The sequence below is a fragment of the Castanea sativa genome, chromosome 4 (genome assembly GCF_040712315.1).
Source record: "Castanea sativa cultivar Marrone di Chiusa Pesio chromosome 4, ASM4071231v1".
NCBI classification, from domain to species: domain Eukaryota; kingdom Viridiplantae; phylum Streptophyta; class Magnoliopsida; order Fagales; family Fagaceae; genus Castanea; species Castanea sativa.
The window spans coordinates 9,620,314-9,639,149 of record NC_134016.1 but is presented as its reverse complement, the minus strand read 5'-3'; the positions used below and the strand labels follow the sequence as shown (position 1 = coordinate 9,639,149).

Below are 18,836 nucleotides of genomic sequence, written 5' to 3'. Positions count from 1 at the left end.
AGAAACTTACTGACATGACCACGTGCAAGCTCCGAGACCACAGACTCATTCTTTCTTGGATTCTCCAGCAAGTACAAGCACTCCCACTTGTGTATCTTTAAGCTCTTATGGCAGCAATTGAATAATCATCAAGTTCTTGAAGGAATCTCCTTCTTGATAATCCTAAGCTTGTGTGAAGGCAAGCACCTCTCAGATCTCACAAGAGATTCACACAAACAACAATATGAGCAACAAAGGCTCTAGAGAGCTTTTGGGTACAAACCCTAAAAACAAAAAGAGGCACAATCTTCTCTCTCTTAGAAGCCTTTAAAAACATGCTTAGGGTTTCCTTTATATAGTGGGAGAAGTAGACCTGAAACCCTAATCCTTAATGGGCTTGAACTGCAGTTTGGGCCGACTTAAAAATCTACAGAAAATTCCTGATGCACGATTCTCGATCGATCGAGTCTATTCTTCGATCAATCGAGCCGTGCAGAAATAGAACAATAATTTCCTGCAACTACTCGATTCCAAACTTACATTAAACCAAACTTTGAGCAAGTCTAAACCTAGACTAAATGTTTTGACTATAGTTTGCCAACACAATACACATTGAAGTTCTAATACATTAGTCCCTAAGGTCTTAGAACCTAACACATGTCATTTACTAAACTTAAAATAAATCTTTAAAAATAATTTTCTTTTACAATATTTCTGATTTTTTGAGCATTCAAAATTTTCCTAAGAAAATCAAGATTTTCTTTCCAAATAAAGACTAAAAAGTCAAAAATCAAAACAAAATTTCAAATGAAGCCAAGCACATGGAAACAAACAAGCACAGAAATAAAGAAAAAAAACTCAGATACAAATTTCTTTCCACCATTTTTTTCTCAGTATCCAAACGAAAATCTACCAGTTTTCCAACCATGAAAATTGAGCCCAACTATGAAAACCTAGCCAAGAAAGCACCATGAAAAACCTAGCCATGAAAACAAAGACCTAACCAACCCTTTAAACCCAAATTGAACCATGACAGGTGCAGCAAATAAAAAACAACAATCCAAGCACACAAACCGATCTCTAGCCTCAGCAGCACCAATATTAGTTCGACTCGAGGAAATTGTCATTAGTGGCCTCCGACAGATTATTAGCCATGAGGTGGAACAGCCTACAGCCCGTGTCGGACTCGGCATAGTCATGGTGAGTCGCATCAACGAGTTACGAGTTTCAAAGAGCATCTACATGCAAATAACAGAGAGAGAGAGAGAGAGAGAGAGAGAGAGAGAGAGAGAGAGAGAGAGAGAGAGAGAAAAGTGTTTGGAGGCAGAGAAAATGAAGGAAAGTGAAACTGAAACACTGAAACGTTTGAGGGTTTTTTTTTTTTTTAAATTTATTTATAGGAAGGGCTTGGTTGAATTTGGGTATATTGTTTTTGGGTTAAATGGGTCTTAGTGGGTTTTTAGTTAAAACCCAATAATCACTAGGTCTAATTGGGTTGATGCCCATTTAACCCAACTAATAATTGGGTGGGTTTGGGTTTAATTAAAGTGGGTGGGTTTGGATGGGGCGAAAATAGAAAATTAGCAATAATTTCCAAACAATATAATTAGTAGTTACTGTTTACAAACTATATTTTTTACTAGCATTTCGAGTTTTAAAGACTCGATTTTGGGCTTATAAATCGAGTTTTTGAGGGTCGATTTTTATGGTATGATTCCGTCTAACGTGGTATTTTTTCCACGTGGCGCTTACTTGGAAATCGAGTATTTAAGACTCGATTTATAACCCTTTTTAAACCACCCTTTATAGCTTCTCAGATTCTCATCCACTTTAAACCACTTTACAGCTTCTCATTAGAGAAGAACTGTAGAGAAAAAAAAAAAAAAACCAGAAATAGAAACAAAACGGCGAGGACTCGGTTCACTTCTCGGATCTCCCCACTCCGGATCTCACATCTCTGTGGCTAGGTTGGATTAGAGGAAGCGGAGTTTTGCTTCTTGCTCTCGTCTCCCACTCTCTTTCTCTGGGTTGGGCCTCCACACCGACGAAGCAAAGATCAAGGCTGTAAGAAGCAAAACCGTGGGTTTCGGTCTGGGTCTTCACCGATCTACTGGTTGAGGGGTGAGTCGGATCTGGTGGCGGCGGGGTGGTGGTTTGTGAATCTGGGTCGTAGTGGGTCTGGGGCGTGGTGGGTCGCAGTGGTCGTGGTGCAGCAGATCGGCGTGGTGGGTTTGCTGTTGTGGAGGTTTGCCATGGTGGGTTGAATTTGGATTGGACGGTTGCCGTGGGGGGTGAGCAATTGATCGGCGGCGGGTGTGTTGTTGTGGCTGTGGAGTTTTGGGTTTGCCACCGTGGCCTACGTTTTGCTCGCCGTAGATTTGCCGCCGTGGATTTAGGTTTTGCTCTCCATGGATTTGGATGGTTCAGGTGGTTCGCCATTTTTGGGATGGCTTGGATGCACAGAATGGGCAAATCGTTCAATATTTTTTTGGGTAGAATGGTTCGGGTTGTTGTACATAGATAGACACTGGGACTTAAATTTTTTTTCACTCATAAATCGAGTCTTAGAGACTCGATTTCCAAGTGTACGCCACGTGGAAAAAATGCCACATCAGCCGGAATTAGATCATAAAAATCAACCCTAAAAAACTCGATTTATAGCCCAAAATCGAGTCATTTAGACTCGAGATGCTAGTAAAAAATATAGTTTGTAAACAGTAACTACTAATTATATTGTTTGGAAATTATTGCTAATTTTCCATTTTGGCCTTTGGATGGGCAAATGGGTTTAGGCTTACTTTGCCACCCCTGATTGGAGGTGATATGCTCCTCAATAAAGGTCACAATGTTATAAGAATGAGTACACCTTAATTAAGGCATTCACATATTTTAGAAAAACATGGACCAAATTGACATGAGAAATATTTCTGGGACCAAATTAAATTTAAAGTTTGTGAATCTTTTGAGGACTAAAAGTATAGTTTAGCCTAACATAAATAAAAGTTTATTGCTAGCTTAATTGACATCTTCTTATGTTAATGAAAATGTTTAGAGTTCAAATTTATAGTATTCTTGATTCAAGGTGGGCTTCTTTTATGAATAGTATTATGATCAAAATCTGCTGTAATTTTGAAGTGTATGTCAGGAAGGAAAGAGACTTTCATGGTAGACAAGGTACATGCTATTCTGTCTCTGCTTCTCCATTTATTTGTTTTCAAAATATTTCTTTTTCTCCTAATTATAACCGTAAAATGCCATGTTTACACCCATATTTTTTTTTCTATTCAATTTGTTTAGCTGTGCTTCGACTGAGTTTTATCTGTGCAATTAGTGTTTCATCTTTTTCCTACTGTAGTACTGTCTTATTCCCTTTATAAAGTAATATTCCCTTTATATAGTAATTAATTAACAATGGGTTTTCTGTCAAAAAAAAAAAAAAAATGAACAATGGGCTTCATAAAATAATTTTCCCTTTATAATTTATGTCAATGCGTGCTGATTGAGACATCTTAAAATCCTCATGGAATTCTAATTTTGCTTCTCTTATGATTTACACAACAAAGTAAATGTGAAAATTATAATTACCATGTTAAAATTGTGGGGTGTTACACTGAATTTGTTGAGGAAGCATGAAATTTGTTCTGGGAAAATGATGAAAACGATGATGATTGATTTTCTTGTTTCCCTCTAATTATTGTTAAATATTAAATTATATTTCTGATGATTATGGGCGAACAAATTCTTGCGTAGGATTTAGTGCGGAGCCACGTTCAGACCAAAGGGGGCCTCGGCTCCCTCAAAATATTTAAAAAAAAAAAATTAATTAGTATATATTAATATGATAATTATCCCGAATAACTTAAATTTTTCTAAGAAAATACTAGAACTGGCCCCCCAATTTTCGGATATGATTTTTATATATAAAAAGAAGAAGCTAAAAGCACAATATTTTTACAAAATTTTTACAATAAATCTTAGGTATCAAGTAGATAAAAAAATAATATTAATAATGGACCAAATGAGAATCAATAATAATTTACCACTATGCTTTGTTGTGAAAATATTATACCTACTCAAAAAAAAAAAAAAAAAAGCCTTCTAAAAAAATACTCAAAAATAAAAAAATAAGATTCTAATTTTTGCTTTATCTTCTTCATTGAATAACTTTTGGGCTTTGAACTTTTGGATTTGACAGCGGGGAAATCTCTTCTTCATTTTAGAAAAATCACTGACCACACAGTCGAAAACCTCTAGCAGGATCTGCATCTGAACATATAACAAATAGGTAAACCCTAGCGTCACCTACCACAAGTGAGTCTTTGACTCTTTTCTATCTATGATTCTTCCCCCCCCCCCCCCCTCTCTCTCTCTCTCTCTCTCTCTCTCTCTCTCTCTCTCTCTCTCTCTCTCTCTCTCTATTTGTGTGATTTCTTGATCTGGTTTGTTTTTTTATTTTTTATTTTTATCTTCTTTAGAGCATTCTTATCAAGCATTCTAAAAAAATTAGCATTTACCCTCTCAAAACCTATATTTATAACATATAAAAAACCACTTTACAATACTACCTATATCAAAACTTCTATTTTTTTTTTTTTTTACAATTTCATTTAAATATTGTTCCTTTATTATTTTTCCTCTCCCTCCTCTGTCTCTCTCTTTCTCATAGCACCGCCAGCACCACACTACCAACCACCCACCAAAAACCCACCGCAACCACCACTAACAAAAAAAGGAAAAGAAAATCACAATAGAATGAAACCTCCATATCCACCCACAACCACCACATCCACTCACCACCACCAACCACAACAGGAAAAAAAAAAAAAAAAACTCCACCAGTTAAGGCGAATCGGAACCCATAACCTGCAAATCACAACCACCACATCCACTCACCACCACCAACCACAGCAGGAAAAAAAAAAAAAAAAAACTTCCATCAGTGAGGGCGAATCAAAACCCTCAACCTGCAAATTGGAACATGAGAGAGAGATAATCTGAACCAGTGAGGGCGAGTGGGAGGGCGAATCGGAGTCAGCGACGACCTGGCGATGTTGAGGCCAAAGAGTAGAGATCGAGTGATTGAGAGTAAAGAGTTCGACGACGTTGCAGACGAAGTGTAGAGAGATTGAGTGACTGAGAGCAGAGAGATCGGCAAAGTGCAGAAACTGGCGACGAACAAAACAGAGAGAGAAGAGAGAACATGTACCATGGAGAGAGAGAGAGAGAGAGAGAGAGAGAGAGAGAGAGGAAAGAGAATGAGAGATCAGGTTGGGAATAAAAAACTATTTTTTGTTTTACAATACAGCTACAGTGCCCTCTCAAAAATGAGATTGCATTGTAGCAAGATTGTAAATTTTATAACATATACCAAGTTTGATGGAGATGGTTTTTTGGAGTTTAGAGGCTAAAAAATAGGATTTATAGCATATGAGGGGCTTGATAAGAATGCTGCATTGGCCTTTTTTTTTTTTTTTTTTTTTTTTTTTTTGAGAATATCTTCTTTAGTACTTTGCCCCGCGGTCTCAGCTCCTAGCTAGTATGTCAGAAGTTTAAACTTAAAGACTTGAAGTCTAGAGAAGATTTTTTTCACAAATTTGAGATTACAATTCGGTCCATGTCCTACACGCGTATGGTTTGTCTTCAAAAGCAAAATCGTTACTATTTGCAATAGTGCAATACTATTTAGAATCTCAATACTATTATAGTTTTATATATGACTTGTCATTTTTTTTTTTGATAACATTCTACAACTTGTCATTTGTTATTAAATTAATAATATATAAATATAATAAACGATTATATGGGTAAGTGAGTGTTTTTTTTTTTTTTTGGTAAATAGGTAATGGTTATTATTATATGGTTATGTACTTATTCAAATTTTTTTTGTGATTTTTAACAAATAGAATAATTATAACAAAAAATTGAAAGATTTGAACTTTTAGATGCATCTACTAGAAACACCATAAGATGCAAGTCAAGTTACAAGACTCTTGACAATTGTTTTTTTCTTGTAAGTCTTAGCAATCTTTAATCATCTCATTTAACTATTGTACATGGTATAGAGATATGCATATAGTATGGTTAGGATAAAAAATTATTACTCTTATTTTATGTTTGGCCCCCCAGTGCAAATTTCTGGCTCCGCCACTGATTAGGATCTGTTTGGAAATACTTTTTCTTTGCAAAGAAGTTTTCTGAAATTGTAATAAAAAAAAGGCAGAAATGCAAAACTAACCCTTTAACTTTTTCTCTTTTTCATTTCAGTCCTTTAACTTTCAGTTTTGTTAATTCAGTCTTCTAACTTTCAATTTTTGTTAATTCAGTCTTCTAACTTTCAATTTTTGTTAATGCAGGATTCCGTTAAACCCTAGTTATGGCTACCGTTAACTTTCAGTTTTTTTTTTTTTTTTTTTTTTTTCGGAATTAAAAGAAAAAAAAATCTGTAAAAAAAAAAAAAAATTAACGCAAAACCGAGAATAGATGGTCTTTCTTTCTTATGTGTCGTGCATGATAGAGCCAGCTGAAGTGTTAGATCAAAAGCTTCTGTGGAGTACTCCCCATCAAGTTTAGGGTCAGAAAACTCTGCAATACTGCCACTTCTGCTATGCACCCATGCCTGGGAAGCAATAGCATTAACTTAATTAACTTTGTTCAAAGATAAAGCAACAGTGGTAAAAGGAATATGGAGCAATGACTGACCATTTTACTCAATGGCATTGGCCTCTTCAGATTCAAATTAATGACTTTCTTTCCGGAGACAATCTGTAGAAGTACTATACCAAAGCTGTAGACATCAGCCGATGAATTTACTCGTTGGTTGCTTCGGTACTCAGGATCAACATATCCAAAAGTTCCTCTAACTTCTGAACTTACATAGCTCTCACCCATGTCTCCTGCAAGCCCTTCCCGGCGTCTGTAAGCGTTGGAGAGCTTCTCTGATTTGGCAAAATCGATTACTATTATCAGTTTTGCCTTAAATTTTTTTTTTTTTTTTTTTACAGATTTTTTTTTTCTTTTAATTCCGAAATTTAAAAAAAAAAAAAAAAACTCAAAGTTAACGGCAGCCATAACTGGGGTTTAACGGAATCCTATATTAACAAAAATTGAAAGTTAGAGGATTGAATTGACAAAACTGAAAGTTAGAGGACTGAAATGAAAAAGAGAAAAAGTTAGAGGGTCAGTTTTGCATTTTTGCCTAAAAAAAATTAATTCTTCTTTCAATACAACTTCAATCCTTTTTATCTATTTTTTTTTTCTTGTGAATTCCATATCTCAATTCTCAACCTTGTGGATTCAAAGTGTTACAGAGTCTAGTTGTGTACTAACTTCTTGTGAACTCAAAGTGTTCTAGGAACTAGTCATGCCCTATGTCCTAACTCTTCTTCCTGTCATGATTCATCACTATTATAGCCTAAGAGTCCTCCCAAACAGTGAGAAGGAAAATAATCTTAAAATCAAGCATAAAATGAATAGAGGAAAAAGAAATCTGTTCTTGAAAGAGAGCACAAGGAGAGAGACGAGGAGTTTTGATTTTTTCATAGAGTGCACAAATTTTGATATTATTGCAGTTGTGAAATCAAAATTGCTTATGAGTTTTTTCTATTCTTCATAAACAAAACTTCACCTAGGCTGCATCTCCATAAAATGATTTCAAACTTGTCAGTTTTTCTTTTCTAGTATGTGCTTTAACATTTAGAATGGTTCATGTTTTACAATTTTAATCATGATGCACTGATCTTGTTATTCGATCACAATGACAAACAAGCAATTAAAAGTACTCTCCTTAAAAAGAAAGAAAATAATAATTGAAAAAAGGGGTTTTGTGCAATTCAAACAACAATGCCAATGTCTACAATGCGAGGGAGCTGGGGATACGACCAAGGGAGTCAATTTTATACCGGAGGCTATTTTGATTTAGTTAGGAAAATGAAATATTTCGGTATCGGTTAACATCGGTGTACCGTTTCAAGTTTACTGCTATTTATATATTTTTAATATATTATTATATTATTTATGTAAGTATGAATTTATTAATTTTATGTTTATCAACAAAAATTTAAAATCCACATATTTTATAAACCTACATATTAGCCTAAGTACATTTACGAATATATTAGATTAAATAATATATTTTTTTAAGGCTAAAACGACAAATTTTGGCCGATACGAGCCGGTAAAAGCCGATAAAACCATAATAGGCCGGTACAATCCGGTATTTATTTGGGTACATTTTGGAGGAGTATCGGTACCGGTTTAATGACTAGTACAATATTGACTCCCTTGGATACAACACATATGAGGTTTATGTTTTTTTTTCTTGGTAAACAATTCGAGTTTGATGTTTACATTGCTTCCATCAATGTGAGGGAGTACATAATGTGAGAAATTTAAGTATGAAAAATTTACTAAAATTGAAGACCAAGTATACTATGAAAAATAGAACCAGCACACATGTCAACAAAATATTATTAAAAAAATACACAGAAAATGTGTTTTTTTAATATATTTTAAAGCAATCATTTATCAAAATTGAATTTATCGTTTATTTTAAATCATGAAAATAATGTATGAATCCATTTTCACTAAATTTTTGGCTCTGTACTTGCTTTTATACATACATACATACATACATACATACATACATACATACATACATACATACATACATACATACATACATACATACATATATATATATATATATATATATATATATATATATAGACACACACACATAACAATAGTATTAACTTATGGTGTCCATTTCATGATGATTATTCTCTATTATATGGCAAAAATGTTAATTGGTTTATGGTGTAGACAGAGTTGAACCTTAAATTCCTTATTTGCCCAAAAAAAAAAAAATCACTTATTAGGCTAATTGGAATCCATATATAAATTTTGGGTGCCATAAATATCTTGATAGCCAAGCATTGTAGTGTAGTCCATTAGAAGACGAAATACTTACTCGAATGGTGATCATAGACTTTTTCATGCACAAAATCCATGATTTTACACACAAAAATGCCATCACAACTAAAGTTACAACTTCTGTCATAAACAATCCACTTGGTGAGTTGTAAATGGTGGAAGAAAAGTGGTGCCACATCTCTCCACTCACAACTTATTACATGGTCGTGGAAATGTTGTGGCCCTAACATTACTATTTTATGCATGCAAATTTCTTAAAGATACACTATTACACTTGCTTGTCTTCGGAAAGGAATTGGGACCAAAAAGAATTAAAAAAAAAAAAAAAAGAATCCTTTCAATACCCTCAGTTCTTTTTTATTTTTTTATTTTTAGGAACCATTCAACACTTTACTAATTAGACTAACTAGAATCCATATATATTTTTTGGGTGCCATAAAAATCATGATAGCCAAGAATGTGGTTGTAGTGGAGTCCACTAGAAGATGAGAGACTTTTCTCGAATAGTATCATAAACTTTTTCATGCACAAATTCCTTGATTTACACATAAAAATGCTAGGAATATCACAACCAAAGTTGCAACTTCTGTCACAAATAATCCACTTGGCGAGTTGTGAGTGGTGGAGGAAAAGTGTTGGGTCCACAACTCACAACTTATTACATGGTCGAGGCAAAGTTGTGGCCCTAACATTACTATTTACCTATGCAAATTTCTTAAAAATACACTAGTACACTTCTCTTCGAAAAAGGAATTGAGAACGAAAAGGATAAAAAAAAAAAAAAAGTGAATCCTTTCAATATCCTCATTTTTTTGAGGAACCATTTAACACTTTTACCTTCTTCTTTTTTCTTTTTTTTTTTTTTTTTTGAGAAAAACAACACTTTACTAATTAGACTAACTAGAATATATATAAATTTTGGGTGCCATAAATATTTTGACGGCTAAACATGTAATTGTAATGTAGTCCATTAGTAGGCGAAAGACTTTTCTCGAATAGTGATTATAGATTTTTTTTCTGCACAATTTCCTTGATTTTACACACAAAAATGCTAAGAATATCACAACTAAAGTTACAACTTCTGTCACAAATAATCCACTTAGCGAGTTGTGAGTGTTAGAGGGAAAGTGATGAGTCCTCATCTCCACCATTCACAACTTATTACATGGTCGTGGCAAAATTTGGCCCTAACATTACTATTTTACGCATGCAGATTTCTTAAAAGATACACTAGTCAACCTTCTTGTCTTCGGAAAAGGAATTGGGACCGAAAAGGATATTAAAAAAGAAGTGAATCCTTTTGATACCCTTTTTTTTTTTTTTTTTTTTGAGGAACCATTCAAGACCCTCGATTGGATATCGGATACGCAGCCAAAAAAGAAAAAGAAAAAGAATTAGATATCGGATTTAGCATTTTTAACGTGCACAGCTACAAAATTTAAAAGAGTTAACTAGGTGGATATGGGATTTGATATGCACGTTCTGAGCCAAACATTCCAATAGAGTTAGATGGATACGGATGAATTTCACATTTAGGTGCTCAGCCGAAAATTATATTGATGGAGATACAACGTTTGACACTATTATAGACTTGTTTTGTTTGGCGTCGGTTATTGCGTTTTCCACAGCCCATAACCTTTCAAACACTTCAAAGTCAAGGTAAGTTGTCAATATCAAGGGTGTCGATACCGTACCGGAAGCTGTATCAATTTGGCCAGCGGTACGATATATTTCGGGTACCGGTCAATATCGGTGTACCGTTTCGAGTTTACCGCTATTTTATATATATTTATATATATAAACAGACACTCATTAGGACCCTAATAATTTTTATATATATACTAGCAAAGAAAATTTATAAGTTTAAAGTTTTTAAAAAATTATTTAGCAAAGATATAAATTTTATATATATATAGCCCAATTCATCATTAGCCTTCTACAATGGCCCAATCCATCACATATAAATCTAAATTATTTAATTATTATATATATAAAAAAAAACTTTGGAACAATTATAAATGAGTCAAACTGTCAAGGACCCACCAAACTCACGTGAATTCAATGCCTTGGTTTAACTTTTACCACAACCACACGTTATTTTCAAAAGGATAAAACAGCCACAAGTTTTGAAAATGCATTGAGAAGCCAAAAGCACAGAGTCAGAGATGAGAAGGCTCGTGTTAAGTGAAGAAGAGGAGAAGACGGAAAAAAAAAAGTAAGAACGAGAGATTCTGTACTAATAGAACGAGGCCATGATGCAGTGGTAGGCTCCGTCGGAACTTCATCATTGTCTCAATGTCACAGATCTACGGGTTTTTGCAAGCAAAAATGATTTCGGCCGGAATGACCAAAACGCCCCGAAACAGCCGAAACAGTCCAGCATAAAAGGGGGTACAAAATGGAGGGGGACCTGTACCGATTTGGTCGTACCTACCAAATAAACTTCACTGTTCAATATTGGAGGCGCACTTGACTTGGACTGAAGAACCAAATCTTTCTACACATTTTGTCATCAACGTGGAAATTTTAAATTATTAAGTGGTAACCCTTCAAACACTTCAAAGTCAAGGTAAGTTGTCAATATTGGAGGCGCACTTGATTTGGACTGAAGAACCAAATCTTTCTACACATTTTGTCATCAACGTGGAAATTTTAAATTATTAAGTGGTCTAAATATGAATGGAAAGTCACATTAGAACTCCGATCCACTCAGTTCTTTATTATTTGTTTTTTTGTCATTTCTTTCATCTCAAAGCACTTTATCAATTTCCATATGTCATTTCACACCCCCAACACTAAAACTATATTAATTTCAAAATACTTAAATTGATATTGTAATTTGTGAAGTTCTCTCTCTAAACACAAACTATTTTCAATTAAAACTGTTTACTACAATAAATTTACCATTAAAGTTGTACAGTTAAATACCTACTCTTGTTAGTACTTAGTAGTACCAGCTGATCCTATATAATACATACAACATAGAATCACAAGGCCACAGCTCAAGGCCAAGAAAAATCGAAACAGCAAAAATGAGTTCCACACAAAACCAGTGTGGTAAACCCCCCATTAGTGAAAAAGATGATGATCCATGTCTCTATGCCTTGCTACTGTCTAGCTCTCACGTATTTCCCATGGTACTAAACGCCGCCATTGAGCTCAATCTGTTCGAGATCATTGCTAAGGCAAGCCGTGATGCTTTCTTGTCACCCTCTGAGATTGCTTCTAAGCTTCCCACACAAAACCCTGATGCACCTTATATGCTCGATCGCATGCTGCGTTTACTTGCTAGCTACTCACTTCTTACTTGCTCTGTGCGCACCTGCGAAGATGGAAGGGTTGAGAGACTCTATGGAGTCTCACCGGCTGGCAAATTCTATGTTCAGAATGAAGATGGAGGATCTGTGGATTCAATCTCAGCTTTTGCTTTACACCGGGCCACAGTAGAGGTTTTGTACGTATATTCCCACTTAATCCATGTAGTCTTGAATGCATGTTGAAACTTAAATAAATAATTAAGTATAATAAGAATGCTAATTACAAACTTATGCACATAAATAGTCTGAACAAATCGTCTTATTTATTGATTTGATAATAAATGTTAAAATGAATTATTTCTGTATTAAGTTAATGTAAAAAAGTTAAATTATCTTATTTAGTGATATATTTGGTACTAGCTCGTTTTTAGATTGATTTTGTCGAAACATAAGTTTTAGTGGCGAGCTAAAATACATATGTTTAGTTTGAATTTTTGTTCTCTCTCTGTCCAATCCAATCCGATCTATTCCTTGAGTTGGTTTGTCATGGGTTGATAGGTCAAGTTGGATTGTAAATATTTGTGTGAAGCTTGGAGATCAGGTTCAAGTTGGCCAAATACCAAATCCACTGCATTAATAGTTTAACAAATATTTGTATTTTAAATTTGTTAGCTGATTTATGTTGGATTTTGAAACTTATTTTTATAAAAAAAAAATTGTTACTATTATATATTTTTGGTATTTTGAGACTTATTAGGTTTGATAAAATTGAAATATTAAACTTAATTTTGTTAACTATAATCATTTATTGAAAAATGAGCTTAAATAATGGAATGAAAATTCAATATTTTCATTAGACTTCACTTGACAAAATGGTCTTTTCCAATTATCTGACCTGATCCTGGTTGGGTTGGATTTTATAGAGCTATTATAGATTGGGTTGGGTGGGGTTTGAGATTTCTCAACGGTAAGAGATCATGATGGGTAGAAAATCATGTCAGACCAAGGGAGTCAATCTCGTACCGGAGGTCGTATTAGTTTGACCAGTAGAATGATATATTTTAGTACCGTCAATACCCGTGTACCGTTTCGGATTTATCGTTATTATATATATATATATTATAATAAATATAAAAGTTTACCATAAAATATTTCTTCAATTCAGGACAAATTATTTATGGTTTTAGACTTTAGCATCAATTAAAGAAAAAAAAAAACACAATATAAAAAATAGAAAGTTTAATTGTTCATTGCATACTAAAAACAAATAATACTAATAAGTCAATGCAAATAAGTTACCATTTTACTATAACAAAAATTCAAGAATTACAAAACTATAAAAAAAAAAAAATCTGTACAAGTCGGTACGCCCGGTACTGACCAGTATTATGCAAAATTGGTCGGTATGACCGGTACATGGTAGGTACGGCCGGTACTTAAACCGGTACGAAACGTTGACGTTTCGATACCGGTATTAGCACCGGTACGGACAGTATCGGTACGGTATTGACTACCTTGCGTCAAACCCAACGCAACCATCCACAACCCCGTCTCTTGTCTTCTCAATGGTATTCATATCAAACTTGATAATCTCATGTTGACACTCTATTTTACAACCCGCTTAAGGCCTCGAGTAAAAAAAGGCCCCCTAACTTTAACCAATATAACTATTTTTTTTCATTTTAATATTATTAATTAAGCTCAAATATTTGCCAACAAATAAAATAGTATTTTTTTACGAAAATAAAATTCTACGTTCACAATATTTTTCACAATACTTTCACAATAAATTCTAAGCAGCTGGATGTTACTGGCTATTATTGGTGGTTAAAAAAATTATTTTAATGGTGGGTTCAAATTAGAACTAGAAACAACTTAACACCTAGAATTTGTTGTGAAAATGTTATGAATTTAGCACTTAAAAAAAAAAAAAGCAATACACAAAAAATTTCACAAGATTTTTCACAACAATTGAGTTGGCAAATTTTTACTAATTCTTATCTAGGTCCACTACTAACGTCACTTTTTGACTTACCATTATTAATCTGCCACATCAACAGGTGTGAAATATTTTGTCCTTTTTTTGTGTCTATAGAAATTCTCAAAAAAAAAAAAAAAAATTCTAAGTGGTTCATATTAATTAGTAATTTTGCATCTAATAAGAGAATAGAGTTTAAGCCATATTTAGATTATTTTTTTTTAAATATATAAAAGACCTCATTTCATTTTTTGTCTTAGGCCCCTTAATGCATAAAGCCACCCTTGCCTAGTAGCAGACGCACACATCAAAGACAAACACACACCAAATAAATAAATAAATAAATAAATATATTTATTTATTTAAAATTCTATTGATTAAGTAGTAGCAAAACCGGAGGCCAGAGCTGTTGCACATAACCATCAATAGAGCCGTCCCCTAACTTCAAGTCTTGGCTCCATCCCTAAGTATATACTATATACTACATGTATTGGCTCCCTGCATATATACTATATACTACATGTATTGGCTCAAGAATACACCATAATGCTGCGACTGTAGTACCTCTCTAGTGTCCTCATGATATCTTACTAGTGATAACTGATAAGATGGCAAATAGGTAAAGTTGTGTTTTCCAAATAGTAATAGTGCTATATATAGTTGGAGCTCAAATTAGTAAGTAATAAAGGAGGTAAGCATATTAATCTCACATCATTAATTTGCATATCACTCTTCTTTTTCCAAACAATAAGTACTTGACTGTTTTGGCATTCATTGTGGTATAGGCTAAATTTTAAGACTGCCATTCTTGAAGGAGGTAATCTATTTGAAAAAGTCCATGGGAAATCCATCTTCCAATACATGAAAGCTGATCCATCATTGAACAACCTTTTTAACAAGGCAATGGCTGATCTTTCCGGAATACACATGAAAAAAATTCTTGAGAAATATGAAGGATTTGAGGGGGTATCATTGTTGGTTGATGTTGCGGGTGGCACTGGAGCAAGCCTCAACATGGTCATTTCCAAGTACCCTTCCATTAAAGGCATTAACTTTGATTTGCCTCAAGTGATTCAACACGCACCATCTTATCCAGGTACTAAAATATCTTAATAACTGATATGCATGTCTATCTTTGACACTTTATAGTGTTCCCAACGTAGACGTATAAGTTTGAATTCCCCTCCCACCACTTATTATAATGTTTAAATATATATATATATATATATATATATATATATATATATATATATATATATATATTAATTATCACAAATGACCACATTAGGAAAAAAATAAATATAGTGCCCCAGTAGTGCAATAAATAGCAGAGCCATTAACAAATAAAACTTACGCATGTATAATTAAAAAATAATTTAAAAATTCTTAAGTATATATGTATCAAATTCTTAAAAAAAGAAAATTTAAATATGCATTCTTATCCGAAAGAACGGATAAAGTAACTAGGTTTATAACACCTTAAATGCCAATACAAATTTATACCTATCTATAATTATAATTATTTTTTAAATGTACATACTTTTCTCTGTTAGATTAAAGTTTTTTTTTTTTTTAAAGTTTTTTTTTTATACAAGATTAAAGTTTTTAAAATTGATTTAAGTAGAGTCACAATCTCATTGGTGATAAGTTGTACATATCAACTACTTAAATTAATTAGATATTCAAAAAATTATAATGAACATTTAGTTATCCTACCAATTATCTCAAGCAATAATAAATAAATAAAAAAGAATAAGGATTTTAATGCATACATTTTATGATTTGTAATTTAAATAAAGATGCTTTTCGCTTTTACTCTATTGATGATTAAAGATGGTTTTAAAAAAAATTTCAAATATATCTGTCAATATTGGCACAATTTGTCAAATTTAATATTGATACTTTTTGTAATCAACAAATTGTATTATAAAGTACTTAGTGCTTAATTTACATTTAAAATAATTTTATAGCACTCTTTTATACTTTTATGTAGATAATAAGAATATATATATATATATATATATATATATATATATATATATATATATATATATATAAAGAAAAAAATAGTTAATGGTCATTTTTTCTTTGTTCGGAACTCAGAGAAATTTCTGAATCTACCATTAATTATATAATCAGAGCCGGCTGAATGCTAGAGCAAAAAATGCAATCGCCTAAAGCCCCATGCAAAAAAAAAGGCCCCCAAATTTTAACCAATAGGCTTATTTATAATTAATAAATAAAATAAATTTTTTTTACCAAATGAAAAACAAATAAAAAAGAGAGAAAAATGCAACGTCCCCAATATTTTTCACAACACCTTTACAACTAATGTTAAGTAGTAGGTTGTTATTAATGGCAAAAAAATAATTATAGTGATATTTTCAAATAGAAAACAAAAAGCATCTTTTTTTTAAGGGTCAAAACAAAAAGCATCTTAAAACCTAGAATTTGTTATAAAAAATATTGTGAATATTGCACTTCTAAAAAAAAAGAATAATAATAAGAGTTGAGTTAGCAAACTTTTACTAGTTCTCATTTAAGTTTACCACTTACACCGCTTTTTTATTTACCATTATCAATCTGTCATATCAACAAGTATGAAAAATTTTGTCAAACTTGTTCTGTTTATAAAATTTCTATAAAAAAAAAAAAGAAAAAAAATTCTATTTAGTTCATATTAATTAGCAGTAATTTTGCATCTAATACAAGATAATCAATTTTCACCTTAAGCTCCCAAATGCATCAAGCCGCCCCTGTATATAATGCTACACTTTCTAAATTTTCACAGGTTGTCAGTACACAACTTGAAAGATTTAGACCATGAATTGGAGTGACAGAAAAGATGTGTTAGATTGAATTTGATTGTAACTAAGAGTAAACATTTTTAAAATCTAGTCAATATATATTTATACTATTACTAAGAGGATTCTCTATTTAAGTTTCATCATTTTGCATACTAAAATATTCTCACATAAATTCTTATACTCTAAAAAATACCCATATCTTTTAGTTAGATAATTTTAAATTTAAGAACTCAAACTGGTTAAAAGAGTAATTTACTATATTTAAAAAAATTCCTAAGTTTTAGAGTTTCAAACTTTTTTTTTTTTTTCCTTATACAAGATAGAAATTATACTCTAGTATAATTTAAGTGTATATATGTGTGAAGCTCCCTCCTGAAGACTTGAACCCCAGATCTTGTCACCTAGACCCTACAAGTGATTGTATTTGTGAAATGACCACCACACCAAATGTGCATGGTAGTAGGCTTTCAAACTTTTATCAACTCTCGCGTAGAGAAAAATCCTAAAAATTAGGACACTAACTCTATTTCACTTATTTTTTAATGGAATCTCTATCTTACTTTTAAATATGGTTTCACTAAACCCAAAATAAAATAAAATAAATATAACAAGGCTATACAATAATTTTTTACGGCCCTTGATATATCTAGCTCTAAAACAGTCTTTTAAATTTTCTTATTAAAACAGATTTATTTCTTTATCTTGGATTTATTTCTGTTAAAGAGCAAGGTGAAAATCTGTGTAGGTGTTGAACATGTTGGAGGGGATATGTATGTAAGTGTTCCAAAAGGTGACGTCATAATGATAAAGGTCAGTTAGTTAACTACTTAATTTTTTGATGATTATATTAGATCGGCTTGTCAAGAGCTTTATAATTTAAATTAGTTCAATGGTATAAAGGTTCAATTCTTCCATCCCATTAATTGTTGTAATTATTGAGTTGTCAAAAATTCAAAATTAAAAACCAACGTTTGCTTTTTGAAAATTTTCATGTATAATATTGCAGGGTACATGTCATAATTGGAATGATGAACAATGCATAAAACTTTTGAAGAACTGCAACAAAGCAGTGCCAAAAGATGGAAAGGTGATTATCATGGACTTTATATTGCCAGAGGAACCTGAGGCAAGTAATGCTTCTAAGTATGTCTCTATGCTTGACAATGCTATGTTTATTCAACCTGGAGGGAAGGAAAGAACTGAGAAAGAGTTTGAGGCCTTGAGCAAGGCTGCTGGATTTTCAGGGTTTCAAGTTATCTGTCGAGCCTTTACTGTCATGGGAGTTATGGAACTTTACAAATAAAGTCTCCATCTATCTGGTTTCAGCTCTTCTTGTGTTCTAGTTTCATTGCTAGTCAAACTGGACAAGTTATGGCACTTTATATTGAGCCTGTAATTAACTATTTGCATGTATGCAACTTTTTTAATAATGATTTCATTAAAAGCATGAGTTAAATTAAATAACGTTTGATGGAATGTATGGGAAGTTTAGAACATCTAGGATTTGTTTGGGTTGAATCTGTAGTGCTGACTCTAAGAATGATCATTATCAGCTCTTTCAGGAGCATGCTATCTGCTAAAACTTGATAATATGTGTGAGTGTGATTATGATTAGTGAACTATCACTTTATCATGTATCTAGTAGTTCTTTTTGCACCACTCATAACCCTACGTGTTTAGGATTGTAACAATAGTTGTGATACAAAAATTGTGTCCTCAAACATTATCATTTACAAATAATTAGTTTTATTTTTTGGGAAAAATGCTCACACACCCCTTGAACTTTGAGATAGTGGCCAAGACACCCCCTAAACTTTTAATTTGGCAAATTTACTCCACAAACTTTATAGACTTGCCAAATCAATACCTCTATTAGTTTGGTGT

At 32.7% G+C, this 18,836-nt stretch overlaps 1 protein-coding gene across 1 annotated transcript; it reads left to right on the top strand.

Moving 5' to 3' along the window:
- Positions 1–11,881: 11,881 nt before the first annotated feature.
- Positions 11,882–18,425, top strand: LOC142630649 (isoliquiritigenin 2'-O-methyltransferase-like). The gene is made up of 4 exons (XM_075804674.1): positions 11,882–12,364; positions 14,931–15,241; positions 17,698–17,762; positions 17,959–18,425. The coding sequence occupies exons 1-4, from the start codon at positions 11,943–11,945 to the stop codon at positions 18,253–18,255; spliced, it is 1,095 nt and encodes a 364-aa protein (XP_075660789.1). The 5' UTR covers positions 11,882–11,942; the 3' UTR covers positions 18,256–18,425.
- The last annotated feature ends 411 nt before the right edge of the window (positions 18,426–18,836 follow it).